At 39.1% G+C, this 15,089-nt stretch overlaps 1 protein-coding gene across 4 annotated transcripts in view; it reads left to right on the top strand.

Moving 5' to 3' along the window:
* The window catches only part of TTC17 (tetratricopeptide repeat domain 17), a 60,193-nt gene extending 49,957 nt beyond the window's left edge, over positions 1–10,236 (top strand). For all 4 annotated transcript variants that reach the window (XM_065064780.1, XM_065064779.1, XM_065064781.1 and 1 more), the window contains 6 exons: positions 1,916–2,036; positions 2,370–2,529; positions 3,018–3,101; positions 4,766–4,885; positions 6,740–6,883; positions 9,165–10,236. In XM_065064780.1, the coding sequence (XP_064920852.1) occupies positions 1,916–2,036; positions 2,370–2,529; positions 3,018–3,101; positions 4,766–4,885; positions 6,740–6,883; positions 9,165–9,296 (761 nt within the window). In that variant the 3' untranslated portion in view covers positions 9,297–10,236. The remainder of the gene's footprint in view (positions 1–1,915; positions 2,037–2,369; positions 2,530–3,017; positions 3,102–4,765; positions 4,886–6,739; positions 6,884–9,164) is intronic.
* Positions 10,237–15,089: the final 4,853 nt, after the last annotated feature.

Below are 15,089 nucleotides of genomic sequence, written 5' to 3'. Positions count from 1 at the left end.
GTGATATTGTATGAGAAAACTTAGAGACTGTCTTCCAGAAGACTGTGGCTATGGAAGAATAGAGTTTTGCACCAACATACATGAGGAGGTTTGGAGAGAGAGGTGGAGTTTTTGCTAGTTGAGTAACAGGAACTGGAGAGTGGTCTATTAATTTGGTGCAAGCTGGTTCCACTGCTGCGTCCAGGTAGACAGAAATCATCAGCACATGATTGCTTACGATGTAAATTTAGAGCTGCTGGAACCTAATGATACCAAAGAAGAGAACCAAAGTAGGTGGCCCCCATACTTTTTATCTTACCTTGATTTCATTGGAGCTAAAATCTTAATGTCATAGGGCTGATGTGTAAGCAAAGATGTGTTCTCCAACACATTTTAGTCCTTGACAATAGGGTGACCTAGAAAGTGATTTCAGATTTTGAAGGCTTTTACATTAAATCTCAAACAAGCTTCTTTTTTAGCAGCTGACAAATGTAAGTTATTGAATGAAATACTTAAGTAGAGGGGAGGGATTACATGAAAACAGACTGTCTTTTGTGGGCACACACCCCTCCTTTCCTCAATGTATCCTCTCTCCCCCCAAGCTACTTTTGTGGCTTTATTACATAGCATCTCTCAATTGTGAAGCAGTTTTCTTCCTAAGGCTCCTGTGGGGCAGGGTCTGCTGACATCCGTTTTGCAAGAACTAAATCACCAAAAGTTTAAGTAACATATTGGAGGTCACTGGCGAGTTCCTGGTAGAACTGGGAAATGACATGAGCTGTCCTGTGTTTAACTAGCTCTCTGCCTACTGAACAGTCTCTGTGTCGTGTTTCCATACCTCTCACTATTTTTGCCATTCGTGGAAATAAGAACTCAAAATTAGATCGCTCACGGTGGCGATAAGAACTGTTCGTTCCCCTATGAAATTTCCCAGTTTTTCTCAAAGTTAATTTTTCTTTAATCAGAGTACTTTACAAAAGGCCTGATGTTTGCAGACTTCATTGTTATTTTGCCAAATGATGGTAAAGTGTTTTACTAGAACTTGGATGGCAAATAGGATTTGCATCCAAATGGGCAAAATTTCAGGTAACTAGAAATAAATACTGAGATACTGCCTACATAGCTGGTGCGATAGACTGGCACGTTGTTCAGCTTGGCTACCCACTGTGCAAGTTTTCGTCTGCAATGAATTTTTTTTATGTTCCAAAGAGTTCAGGTGTTTCTGGCAGAAGAGGAAAATGTTTTCTAACAGTTAACACAAGCTGGATTCCCAGGTCTTGGTGCAGTATCCACCAAATGTAACAGATTTTAGTAGGCTTTGGTTCAAATGTGAAGATCAGGTTCTTGTTTCTCCCCGTGATCTATTTGTTAACATAAAGCAAGTTCCCTGCCTCAGTAAACTCCTCTGCAAAATGGGAGGACATAATAGTTTCAGAAATGTTGCTGTCCTGAGTGTAAGAGTGCAGTAAAAGCTACTGTCTGTCTTAAACAGTGTTGATTGAAAAGAAATGTCAGTATTTTGCACCTGGGATTGTCAGAAGATGGAGCAATCAACTTTTGTTAGTTTTTACTGTAGCTGTAGAATGTAAATGGTGACTCACTTATGAACTTTCTTTAAGGACATTTAAGTAGAGATGTTAGCTGTAAACAAGAGTGGTGATGGTTCTGAATCTGTAGCTATTGAAAAGGTGTAATGAAGCAGGTTTTAACACTCCACTTCCTAATCTGCCTTGCATAGGGTCCAGTTGAGTCCCATAAGTTCCCTTCAGTCCATTTAGGCTCAGGAATGTCCTTAAAGAAATATGCAGGACTGTCACTTTTCAAATGTAGGGAATTATCCACTGGTATAAAGTATGCTGTGAATCATTGTACTGAAGTAGAATGTCTTTCTGCTTTCAGACAGTCTTTCAGACAGATTTTTTTTTCCTTTCTCAAGGAAAGAGGCATGACTATCGTAGCCTTGGCTGGCCAAGTCCTGATGAATGTCTGAAACTCCGTAGGGTAGAGCTTACAACTGTAGCCAGCACGTGGCTTGCTGTTTCTGCTAAAAACATTGAGTAAGTATCTTGTGTATGAACCTGAAGTTTTTCACACAAAGCAAGACAGTTACATGGCCTTCAGTGTGCATAAACTGAAGATTTTAGGATTCTTTGAAGCATGAAGGAACTGCCCAGGATTTCAAAGAAGTTTGAAAACATTATGTGGTATTTCATCAATAGACTTACAAAGAAAAGTGCAAGTGTAGATGGAAGATCAGGTTTCTCTTGCTTCTTGAGCTAGTGAAATGAGATTTTGCGATGTTCTGAGCAGTTTACACTCACTAGAGAACTTTGTAATGTCTTCTGTTTTCTTCTCCTGACTGATTCAACTTGTTTTTGTGACCTTTATAGCATTACAGAACACATTGACTTTGCCACACAGCTGCAAGAACCAGCCATGGAGCCCCTTTGTAACCCAAATCTACCAGCCAGCATGCACACTTTGGACCACCTGCAAGGTGTCTCTAGTCGTGCCAGCTTGCATTACAGTGGAGAAAGTCAACTGAAAGAGGTATGCCAGAGCTGAAGACTGTCACATGAAAATGGCCATACCATGGGAGATTCAAGGCACATCTAGCTCAGTGCCCTGCCTCCAGCAGTGACCTTCAGCGACCAAATGCCTGGATGAAACTATAAGAACAATGCAAGCTGAAAGTGATACTTTGTATCAGAGTGTTTTTCCAGCCATCTGTGATCTGGCCTGAAGGAAATCCTAAAACACTTAGTCTTCGTAATAAATACAGAGCTCTTGATGGATTAATTAATGAAAGAAAAGTCCAACTAAGTGTACATAAAATTCTAGCATTCTTACTATTCAGTGCCATGGAGTTATAAAACTGTATGATGATACAGATAGTATTAACTCAAGATAGACAGTGATGTTTAGGTTGAAACAGGTTACAGCGTTCGTAAAAGGCTGGGGAAAAAATTCAGCCAACAAGAGAGGGACACCTCTTACCAGGGTCCAGCATCTAAGCGCTTGTTCTTCCTCTTCCATAGGTGCTACAGAATCTTGGCAAAGACCAGTACTCACCACAGTCATTAGAACAAGTTGGTACTCGAATAGCCAAAGCTTTGGAAAAGGTATGTGTAAATGAGAAAATGAGAAGCCTGGGCTTGCCGTTCGTGACTAATGTAGTGGTCAATCCGGTCTCAAAACATTTGTCTGAAATCCCAGTCAGGGAGCAGATCACTACTTGGACTAGGGATTTGTGTCTATTCACCATCTATAATGCCCTCACAGGTATTTTTTGAGCTATATCCTGTGTTTACACTAGCAAGTGTCTTGCATATTTCTCTGCTAAAACAAGCTTGTCAAATTTCCCAATATTTCTAGCCCTGTAGTGAGCTGGTGAGTATTGCTGGTTGTTGATATATATATTGAACTATTTCAGCAGTTCTCAGCCCTTTTCTTTGTTTTTATGCTACATTGACTCGGAGCTAACGGAAGGTTGAGTTAAGCCACAGCTCAACCCCCAGTCACGCTTTTGGCATGCGGCAGTCAGACAGCTGACAGGCAGGGGCTTCCTTTTGTATTCTGCAGTGTTGGGCTGGAGTGTTGGATGCATTCAGGCAGAGGTACGGCACCATGTGCAAGGCGGCACTTCTGTTCTCCCCCAAGAAAACCAGGCTTCCTAGCTAGAGTAAGGCTGCAAAGGACCTCAGCTGAGGGCCTTAGGAAGAAATTATTAGAAGCATAGTTTTCCCAGGATCTACAGAGTAGGTAAAGATGCAGGAATTGTTGTTATATGTTTACAGTTAGTGGGGAGGATATCCTAAACTACTACAGAAAAGAGGGCTCAGTCAAAACAATTTGGTGCCCATAGTCCCTTCTACACAAGGCCATCTGAGGAACTTACTTGCTTTGAAACTAAAACGAATATACTTTTGTCATTCCCAGAAAGATGTTACTTAGGTTACAAGACTTAGTTTCTTTTCACTTTAGATGTATACTTTTTTTTTTCTCTGAAACACTACAACTCCCCCTGCAGACATAAGGCTTTATCCAAATAAGCTGAAAATTTAGTGGTGAAACCAGAAACAGAATTCTCAGTAAAGCTAGCTGTGCCAGAAATAAAATGCAATTCTTCCATCTACCAGTCTCATTCAGTATTCACAAGAGCTAATCAAACAAATCAAGATGGCTACTTATCTAATTGCTTATGTGAGTGTAAACATTAATTTACTGTATCTGAGTCCACAGAATTCAAGCACGTAGTATTTTCTGTTCTAACACGTGACATGGAAGTCAGCCAGCTAGAGGCAACAAACTTAATCAGCTAGGCTTGTGACGCTTCGGCTCGGAGCTGCATCCCAGACCATGCTTTTTCTTTCCAGTGACTTCAAAGAGCCTATGAGTCCAACCAGCTAACACAGCTAAATTGTTTGCTATATGTTGTGTAATGGGTATACACATCTAGATGCTCAGCATCAGACAGCTGGTTATAGAAGCTGTTGTGGCTGCTGAAACTGTTGTTGCTGTTTAAAGCTGTTTAGCTGTTTTTCCTTTCTTAAGAAAATTATGTTGCATTTAGGATTTGTTTCATTTGGCAATCTCATTTACCTGGCTATTATATATATATTTTGTTAGATAAGAAACTTTTTTCTGCTTTGAAATAGTTTAATGCTATTTTTAAGTGTAACACCTTCTACCTCAATATATCATGTAAATTGCAAGAGTGAAAGACAAGAAGACTGTTCACTACAGGTGTTTACATGACTGGGTTTTTGTGTTCTTCTTTCGCCAGAATCAGACTTCATGGGTCCTCTCTAGCATGGCAGCTCTGTACTGGAGGGTGAAAGGCCAAGGAAAGAAGGCAATTGACTGCTTACGGCAAGCATTGCACTATGCACCCCATCACATGAAGGTGTGTGCACGCATGTGCCCACTACTCAGCTGAAATAATGTTTTGCTTGTTACAATAGTGCTTTCACAGTCTATTATTAAGGCCAGCGCAGTGTATCAAGTATCTGTAATAGCTAGTTGTGAAACCTTTTAGTGTGGACTTTCTCTTTTTAAAAAAATAATAACTAAAAAAAAAAAAAGACAACTGCAAAGGAGGATCAGTGCAATTTCCTGTGTTTCAGTGGGTTTGTCACCTCTCTGGGCAATGTGGGCTTAACTTCCCCCTGTTATGTAGGACTTTGAATCTTCATCAGCCTTTGGCTGGACAAGTCTGCTAACCAAAGATGTGGGGAGTATATTTTCTGGTTATGCTTTCAAGAGGGGATTATATCTTCCGGTTGTGCTTTTAAAGAGAGGAGAAGGTGATATCTAAAGGAATAACTTAAATGGTTAAATCTTAAGTGTTTGGGCTGTGAATCTCAGCTGGACGCTAGTGCCTGACTGTGCAACAGTTCTTTGCTTTACTCCAAAACAAGGCACATCCCCGCTGCACATCCTATGTATCCTATAATTCCATCTCTTTGTACTTAACCTTTTAAAACAAACTTGCAACCAGGATCTGACACAACAGGCTCTTGCTTATTTTCCTGTCTTTCGATGTAACTGGGAGTGGTTCCTCAGAAATTGAGCCTTTAGCTGTGTGACTTATAAGGGACAGAGTATGAATTGGAAACTACAATTTGGCAAGATTATGTTGTAGTAGTGCTGTTTTCTAGAAATGTGGTATAATGTTGCTTGGGACTGGCTAACCCCAGATTTGGGCCTTATTTTTGTCTTCCATACTGAAGCTGCCTCCAGAGAAAACTGTGGGTCTTGTTTGTAAAGATACAGCTGCAACTTGAACTCAGAGTTAGCACTGAATTAACAGCTACTTAGTATTTTGTTTTATCCTCCACTTTGGTTTTATGCACTCTGTCTGCTTTCTTTTGCCTTTTCTCACGTAAATAAAAGGTAACTTAGTTTTCCTGTGGGCTTCTTTTGTGATTCTGACTTCATAGTATCTGCTTTGCGAACATGAGTGACTTATCCACCAAAGGTCTTCCTTGCCTTGTGGAGGTCGAGGAGGCAGGGATCAAATACATCCAGAATTTTTTATTGGCCTGTTGGGGGCACCTAAGTCTTGCTACTAAACAGTATTTTGTCCTTTGAAGGTGTGAAGCCCAGCTCCAAGAGAGTCTCTTATGATTGTCAGGGCTCAACAGTTTTCTCAGTCAGACAAGGAAATCTAGGGAATAAGAAACATACCATTAGTGACTAGCTGAGAAAATTTTATTTATATCTGTTATGCAGCATCATATAGGAGTTCTGTGGCAGAGTCAGGGTAAAAAACAGTGCATCAGTTGCACTAATTGTTAGATCCTTTTTTCAGTTCCTTGCTGCCCCTTTTTGTTCATATTCTTTCTCTTTTTATGCAAAAGCTCAAGAAGGGTGGTCAAACAAAAGAGCTGGTCTTGTCTGAGAATGCATCTCTGGGGAGGAGACTAGTGTAAGAGCATTTAAAAAATAAATGTACATACCAGGACACTTAAGTGAGTTAATTTTTGAGTTGTTTGTCTATGCAACAGTAGTGTTTGTGACTACTGTGAGCAGATGCATGTGTGTGAGGCGGGGGGCAGGGGTTGTTTATAACTCAGGTCCAAATACCCTGTTACAGTAAAACAAGTCTGGCTCATCACTTTCCAAGTCAGCAGATAGTGAAGTGAGTAGTAACCAAGTGAGGGTGGCAAGGTGGTGGAGTCTTCTGTTTAGTTTCCTGATCCTGAGACAGTTTTAATGGAAAAAAAAATGTTGTTTATTGCTTGCTCTTCTCTTCCAGGATGTACCACTAATAAGCCTAGCAAACATCTTCCACAACGCAAAACTCTGGAATGATGCCATCATTGTGGCTACCATGGCAGTGGAAATAGCACCACACTTTGTGGTTAATCATTTCACACTGGCAAATGTCTATGTAGCAATGGTGAGTATGCTGCCACCCAGTTATGTCTGTCTTTGGTACAGTATTTATATGTATATAAAAATAGAATTCTCACAAAGAATTTTGAAGGAGCAGAATTCAAGAAATTGGGGTAGGATCAACAAGAAATAATATTTTTGAATGCCAAAGCTCTTATTACTCATTTTCTTCTTATTACTCATTAAGTACTTGAAGGCAAACATTTCTATAAGCTGGCTTCAGAATGCTGTCTGCAAAGCTTTGTTAAGACAGTAGCAAACAGTTGATAATTTGGGTTAGCTGCCTGTCTAAACCCAGGATATTTTTATAATATGGGAAATTTAATTATAAATTGGGTCTCTATGCAGAATACTCAAGCTTAGCATAATAATTAAAACCCAGTTCACAGTTGTGGTGAACAAACACAAGGGAAGTTTAACTTCAATATCTGGATTATCAACACCCTTTCTTCATACTGTCTACATATTCCAGTCTGCAATTTAGCTTTTGGTGCTTACTCTGAACACAAAATGTTCATTGTTTTTATTAATGCCAGTTTGGTTCTTGTGGCTTCCCTCAATAACTTTAACAGGGCCATTGTATTTCAAGGGTAAAAGAGGCACCAATAAAATGAGACATAGTTGATACGTCACATGTCTGTGTCAAAAGTATCTTCAATTACATGTTACTATGTATCCTTGTCAGTTTTCTTCACTAGTCATAGATTTGCCATTAAAGTTTTGCTCCTGTGGTTGAGGGGATTATGGAGATAACAAGGCAAGTTGAGCAGATAATCATGTATTATGGCAGTCAGGGTTGAGAAGAGTTGAAATGCACAATACTGTCAAACACACAATAGAAACAAACTTAAGAAGGCCATAACTTTGTTCTGTTAAGGTATTATTTTGGACAATTGTTTGAAAGAAATTAAGTAAAAGTTCAATGTTTGGGTTGCCAGTGTCTTTTTAAAGTAGCACAGTGCTTCACGATAACTTCATTCTCCCTGGATCTGAGCGATTTCTCAATGAAACCCCATATTCATTACAAGAAGTGCCTGTAGTAACAGGATAAAATGTATCTTCTGGATCAAATTATACTAACATGAAGACAAGTTAGTTTATTTACATCATCCTTAACCTGCTGTATTTGAGAGCTGACTCTGACCAGCAGGTTGTAGAAGCTATCGTGCTAATTAATAGTATAGCGTTATAGAGGCCAACATTCCGCTATTTGCAAAACTTTTCAGTAAGTTGCCTTACAAAGGGGAAACAGTTGGCCATGTTAAGGACTGAAAACTTTGGATGGGTGCTATAGAAACTATTCATGTAGGAATCTAAAGGAGCATCAAAATAATATCAGATCACAGAAAATGTAAAAGATTACATCTAAAGATGGAAAAAATTTATTCTTGTTTTCATTGCTCTTTGTCGGTGCTCCAGCAAACTAATATGGCATTTTCTATGTAATTCCTGTTGAAACTGTATTTAAAATACACCTTTTTTTTAAACCAAGACTTTACAACTCACATTGATCTGGTTGGTATTTATAATGTGGCTAGAAATTAATATTCTCTCTGTTGTGCAAATAGTTACTGAGAAAAGGAACCTAAGAGAACAAAAAGAGTGGTAGAAGTGACTGAAAAACCTAGACTGTTTGGGGTCTTTCCCCCTCTTGTTTTTCTTTTAATACACTATTGGTTGTTGGCATACGTTCCTAGTTAATAAAAAAGCGGTGTGGCACAGGTAATTGGATATCAGCTGTATAAAAGTAGATGTTATTTCAGCGTGAGTGCTTCTTACTACCATTCTGGAGTCCAGTTTGTCAATTGAAATTGTCTATCTACTATATACTCTAAGTTTTGGGTTTGGTTTGGTTTTGGTTTGCTTTCTTTACTTTGAGTGATCTTTTAAAAATAGTTTCAAGTTGTTTCTAAAAAGATTAGCTTTTCAGCAAAGTTGTTTTTGCATTGTCCAACATTTTAAAGCTTTGATCTATGTAAATTCTGACTGAAATATCTTTTTAAAGTTATTTCTACAGCAATAATTCTGACATCTACTATTTAAAGGAAAAGGCAGGAACATTGTTCAGTAATGTTCAACCATGATTTGACTCCCTTCCATGGATTATGCAGAATTGTGTCATTAGCCTATGAAAGCATCAGAGTTATTTGGGAAGAGAGGGGGGAAAAAACCCTCAGCTTTAGTGCATACCATACTACTCAACTGCTTAGGACAGGAATGACATAGAAAGTGTGTTTAGTGGTTTTAGAATCTGACTCTTTGCAATCTTCTTTCTTTCTTTACAGGAGGAGTTTGAAAAAGCAATGAAATGGTATGAGTCAACACTAAAACTTCAGCCGGAGTTTGCCCCAGCAAAGAATCGAATCCGCACCATTCAGTGTCATTTACTTATGAAAAAAGAGCGTCGATCTCCTTAGAGATCATCATCTTTCTCTTTTTTAAAAAATCTCATTATTCTCTGTTCTGCTTTTAAGTGTGCTAAGATAAATTGATGAATCAAAATTTTTAACAAGACTTTTAAAAAGAGATGGGATTTTGACCAAGGGTTCTTTTTTTTTTCCCTCAGATATAGAAGCATCTTTGGAAAATACATGTCACAGACCATAATTTTAAAACATCCGTGTAAATATTAAACCAAGAAACTTCCATGAGTCCATGACCACCTGTACCAGGACCCAGGCACTGTTAGTTTTTCCCTAATCCTCAGATTGGTATCAGCATCCAAAATAACTTGCTTCCTGCCTTATAATCTAAGTCAATGGAAATGCCAAGCACACATTCATATCAAATACTAAGAAGAGATAATCAGAAATTCATCCATGTAAAATTCATGCTTTGTCCAGTCTTGTTCATTCCATACCATACTACCTGCTTTTTTAGAAGCGGAAGGACAGGATTTTAAATGTTTATTAAAAATATTAGGAACATCAAGCATTTTTGGAATTGTTTCTTTCTGTTGGGGGATAAGGAGAAGGGAACCGCAGGTCACTAAAGTCAAAGTGGTTTTTAATCTTACTTGTGGAAAAATAAATGGTAAATATCCCAATAAGATGTTTTATACTTGTCTGTAAATTCACAGCCCTCTGCCTCCCTGGGTGGTTGATTTACTAATTCTTTGTTCACTGTATTTCTAGCCATTTCAGAATAAGGTGCAAGTTTGTGCTCACTCTGAGCCATACTTTCAGCTGCTGAGGAGGACGAGAGAGGCGGTGTCAAGGTATCATCAGCAAATAAGTCAGGTGGAAAATTTCCAAATCAGTTCTCTTTTTGGTTGGTGGAGGACATGATTCTCCAGATATCATTGTTGAATCAACAAGGGCACATGTTTGAAATAAATTGTTTATGAACAAACCACAACTTCTAAAGTGTGTGTGTTATGTGCCATTTGCAAGAGTGTCGGCTTGGGGAGCTACAGCCTTTCCTCAGGAGCAGACAGAGCTGGGAGGCAGGAAAGCTTTTATCACTCCTGATCAGACAACGATTTTCTGTGTATCCATGGAAAATTCGCTTCATCTCTGTGCCTGACTCCTTTTCCATGGCAGAAGGAAATAAGAGAAAGTTAACTAAATCAGCTGTCTGTCATGTAACCTACCCTCCAGCTTTTAGTGTTAAACACACTGCTTAGTGATTCTTTTTAAAGAACTAACACTGTTTATGAACTTACTCTTTTTTTTTTTATTCCACCTTTTTCCTCTTTCAGTGATGCAAATTAAGAGCAACTGTGGCAGTGGTGGAAACTGACGTCAAAGTAATTTTTTTGGTACTGTAACTTTTTACTTCATAAAAGGATCCCTGAATATTTTTACTTATAATTGATGATGAGCAGTTCTAATGCAAATTTTACCTCTGTTTTATTGCAAGTTATTTTTGTTCATCTAGAAAGACTGGCAGAGGCATGAGCAAGTGCTACTGTTGGGTTCATTTTTATTGAAAATGGGTGAATGTGCTAAATTTTTGTCAACGGAATCAACGGCATGTCAAATTTTATTCCCTTCCCAAGGTACTTGAAGACTGGATATTGCTGACTGGAGGCAGGTGTAGCTGTATCTTTATCAGCTCCAAGAGGAAGATCACTTTCCAGAAGGTCTGATACACTACCACTAGGATCATGGACTGTGATAATGAATTAGAGAGATTTCTCACACAGAGGTGTAGGAGGGGAACCCAGAAAGGCACGTACAAGTAAATGGAAAGAAGCTTCATTTGAGCTATTAAAAAGAGGAAAGGCTTTTCCTTAAACAAAAACATTGAACAGAGAGGCTGCTTTTATTCAGTTTCATTAACTGATCTGCCTTACTTTTACAGTTGTTGATAAATATTTGGGAGTCAAATATATTTGGTAAATCTTCCATTTCATTTGCTAGTTTTAAAATGTAATATGCAAAAATTTCTCTTGGTACAGAGGATCCACCTTACTAGCTTTCCTAATGTATCATATGGTCAAATCAAGTAATTGCCACATGCTGAAGTCTCTGATGGTGGGAGATGCTGGGATTTAAGTGGAGAGTAAGGCTGGTCCTTAAGTATCTGAAGCAGCAATATATGGAGCACAGATGGTCATCTTCGGCTTTGACAAAATATGGAATTAAAATAGACCTTTTCTGGATCACCAAGGATTATGCTCATTGGCAGCACTGATGGGCACTTTGAAAAAGCCATTAATACTCATTTCAGTTTACATCTTGCTTACTGCAATACTTCTTTCTTTTTTTTTTTTTAAGAATTGCAGCAAGGTGCACTGTATGCAGGCATCATACAAAAGGCAGGAACACTAAGTTTTTGTCTGCGTGACCATACTATAAATTGGTATTGCCACCAAGGAGATAGCAGGCTATTGCTCTACTTGCTCTATTTGCATTTCCAGAGAACTTGCAACTTGTAAATGGTTCTTGAAAACTGCAGTAGTCTGACTTAATGTATTTTTTTTCTGAATCTTGGTTAAGTACTTTAAGGGAATGTGTACTGCCTTACTCTCATAAAATTTGTATGTACATCTGCTCATTTCCTACTTGACTGCTGTATCCTGTATCTGCCATACAACTAATTTTAAAATAGCCCATGCTTCCCTCTTAACTGTATTTTCAGAAATTTTAGGTGATTCCTCTAAGCATACTCCATAAGGTGTACATGAAGCTGAAGGAGGGAAGCAAAAAGATCAGCTTGAGAGCATAAACATGACCTAACGCTAGCAATAGTGTGTCTCGAAGATTTCACCCATTGATGAATCTAGTGGGGAATGCTGGCTCCTGCCCTTGGAAGAGCTGAATGGAAGACTCTCTTATCTCCATGCCTTTAGCCCTCCTGTATAAATGCAAAGAATTGTTGTTTTGAGTGGTTTGGTTGTGTTCAAATATTAGTGGAAGAAGTAATTATACTGATCTTAGGAACAGAAGATAAGTTGAGCAGTACGTTGGAAGGGAAGCCTTTGATTTTTACAGAGAAGAGGTGTGACTCTGCAGGATGAGCGAGCTAGGTATTAAAGGATGACATCCATTTCCTTCCATTTGAGCTACTTTAAAATAAGCTAAGGTAGTTGATGAGGCTCTATCTTCAGTAGATGGAAAAGATTATCATTTTGAGAGGGTGATCCACCCTCCCTGTTGTAGAGCATGACAAATTGCCCATTTAATCTGCCTGTTCCTTTCCATTGACTTTTGAGGTACTCTTGACCAACTGAACTTCAATATGATTTCTAATAATGAGACTTAGTAATTCATTTCATATTGACTGGCTCTGCTAAACATACCACCAAAGTAGTCTAATTTAAGGATGACACCACCATAGGCAAATGGCAAAATCCTCTCCAAAAAAAGGGGGTTTTGTCAGCTGTTTTCAGAGCATACTCAGAAATGAAGTATAGGGGCTAGAGGTATGAGGAGCGGGGGCAGAAGTCTCCGTTTGTTTGCATGTAGCACCATGCTCCTGACAACCAGGGGCTTTTGAGGGGAAAAGCTGCAGGAAGAGAATCAGATACTTGTATCTATGGAGTGGGAGTTTTGATTCATTTTTGATGGCATAGTTGTACTGATCAGGGCTGCACTGATGCCATACAAAAGAGAAAACCCAAAAATACTGTGTTGGCACCCAGCGTGATCATAAGCATCACGTTGGAGCAACACATTTTACAATACAATGTAGGCTGGTTTCTTAATTTCCATCACCTGTGGACACCTTGCATCACCTATGATGGGCATTGTTTTCTTTTTCTTAAAAATATTAATCAGAAAAGCTTTTGATGGAGCTTACAACCTTCCTTCTGCACTCTAAACCTTCCTCCTTCCCTCTTACAGGAAAAAAGATTAGAAACAAACAAAAACTCCAAAGCCTCTCCCAATCAACTGTATGATATAGCCAAAGATGCTGTAGCAGCTCTGTTGCAGTATTGCGATGTAATATTTTTGCTTCCTGTGATTTTCAGTAGCTGCCATGAACTTGTCTGGCTGGCAATTTAGGACCTCCTGCATTTAGATCTGCTTTATGAGTAGTAACCTTCCTATTCTCATTGTTGTCCTCCTATAAGACTTTAGGCAAGGCATTTTCCCTCCTCGCTGTACATCTCTTCCTCCCACACGTCTGATGTCTTTTTAGAACACATGGGGTTTTTTGGATCTGAAATCGTTGCTGTTTATGTCTTTGTATGAGAAACGGTTGTAGTGCCAAAGAATACAAATAGTAGCAACACCAATTAAAAACAACTGTGTGGAGACCTATGAAGTGAGGAATAGAAAGAGCTTAATAGTCTCTGTATCAACACTGAAAGAGTGAAAGTGCTTTAGAAGAACTTCCCTTGACATTCAGAAAAATGTGAGCTCTACTCCAGAGCTACTGGATGTTGTGTGGCAGGATCAGGGTGCTCCTTCTGTCTCAAGCATCACTTAGAGGTGTCCTTCTGGAGTGCTGCAGGTTGCCTTGATTTCTTAGAGGACCAGCTGGCCATGTTTGGGTCAACAAGTCTCTCTTGAAAGAAATGTCCTCAAAGAGTAAGATTTGTCACCTGTGGGGTTGCTTTTGCTGACTATTTTCTCTCTTAATTTGCTGAATGTACTCAAGTGTGCTGGTATTGATTCAAACAAAGAAAATGTGTCTATGAACACTGCGCTTATGAAGTTTTCGTTATCAGTTTGTGGTCTTGCTGAAGTCTGATGGCTGGTCACCTGTGAAAGCCAACAGAAGGTTGTCCTAAGAATGACTACCAGGAAAGGACAGGCAGTGAGTGAGCTTAAAGGCAATTTATTTTTATAATTCATTTTAGGGAATCTGCACAAGTGACACAATCTATATTCCGTATGTATAGTGTTAAGAAGGTGTAAGTCTTGTACTTTAAGCTTTTCTTATTTTTAAGTACTGAAAAGCTCGGGACTGGTCAGGAACAGTGTTTTGATACGGCTGACTGCTTCAAAAAAAGCAGCCCCTCAAACTTTTGCAAGTATTTGATTTTTTTTTAACCTTTTAAACCTAGTGATCTGCTTCTGGGTTCCAGAGCAAAAATAACAGTAACTGAGTTCAGTGGTCCCAGAGGAGGTGCAATGACAGTGCCGCAGAAGGAACAGTTTCAAATACCAGTGAGCATGAGTTAGCTTTGTGGTATTTTCAATTCAGACGAATTGGCTTAAGACACATGTTTTGATTTGTTGTGTTTTTTCTCTTTAATGTAATTTCAGGCTGCTCCTTCCATGTTCAGTCCTTCAGAATCGGGTTATTACTAGTCTAACAGAGTTGTGCTATTTCTATTTATTTGTGCCCATGGCATGCCAGGTGTTGCACAAAAGAGCCAGCCTGCTATGAAGGGTGTACAGCCCCAAACATCAGCCCAGAGCAGACTTTCAGTGCTTACAGACTCTGTCTGTGGAGCTCATTCCATGGTGAAGGATCAGGTGGCTGTTCAGTCAAACCTTCCGGCTGCTCTCCTCCCACAGTAACACCACTGTTTAAAAATCCAAGCAATCCACATTCCTCTGAGGAGAAGACGCTACTCTGCCAAATCCAGTGGTCATTGTGCTAGTACAATTTAATGCAAAACTTTCGACCTGAATTTTTGACTGTTTTGCTTTTTGATCTAAATCCAATCTTGTCTTCTCCTGTTCTCCTGTTGTATTTTTTTTAAATAAATTATTTTCCAGAGCTGCAGGAGTTACAAATTACAGTATGATAGCATGAGTTACCACTGTCTTATGAGTGCCTTTTGCTGCACCCTATCTTGTCATCCACGT

Source organism: Columba livia, chromosome 5, assembly GCF_036013475.1.
Source record: "Columba livia isolate bColLiv1 breed racing homer chromosome 5, bColLiv1.pat.W.v2, whole genome shotgun sequence".
NCBI classification, from domain to species: Eukaryota; Metazoa; Chordata; class Aves; order Columbiformes; family Columbidae; genus Columba; species Columba livia.
The sequence above is the reverse complement of the archived record's forward strand: the minus strand, read 5'-3'. Positions and strand labels throughout refer to the sequence as shown.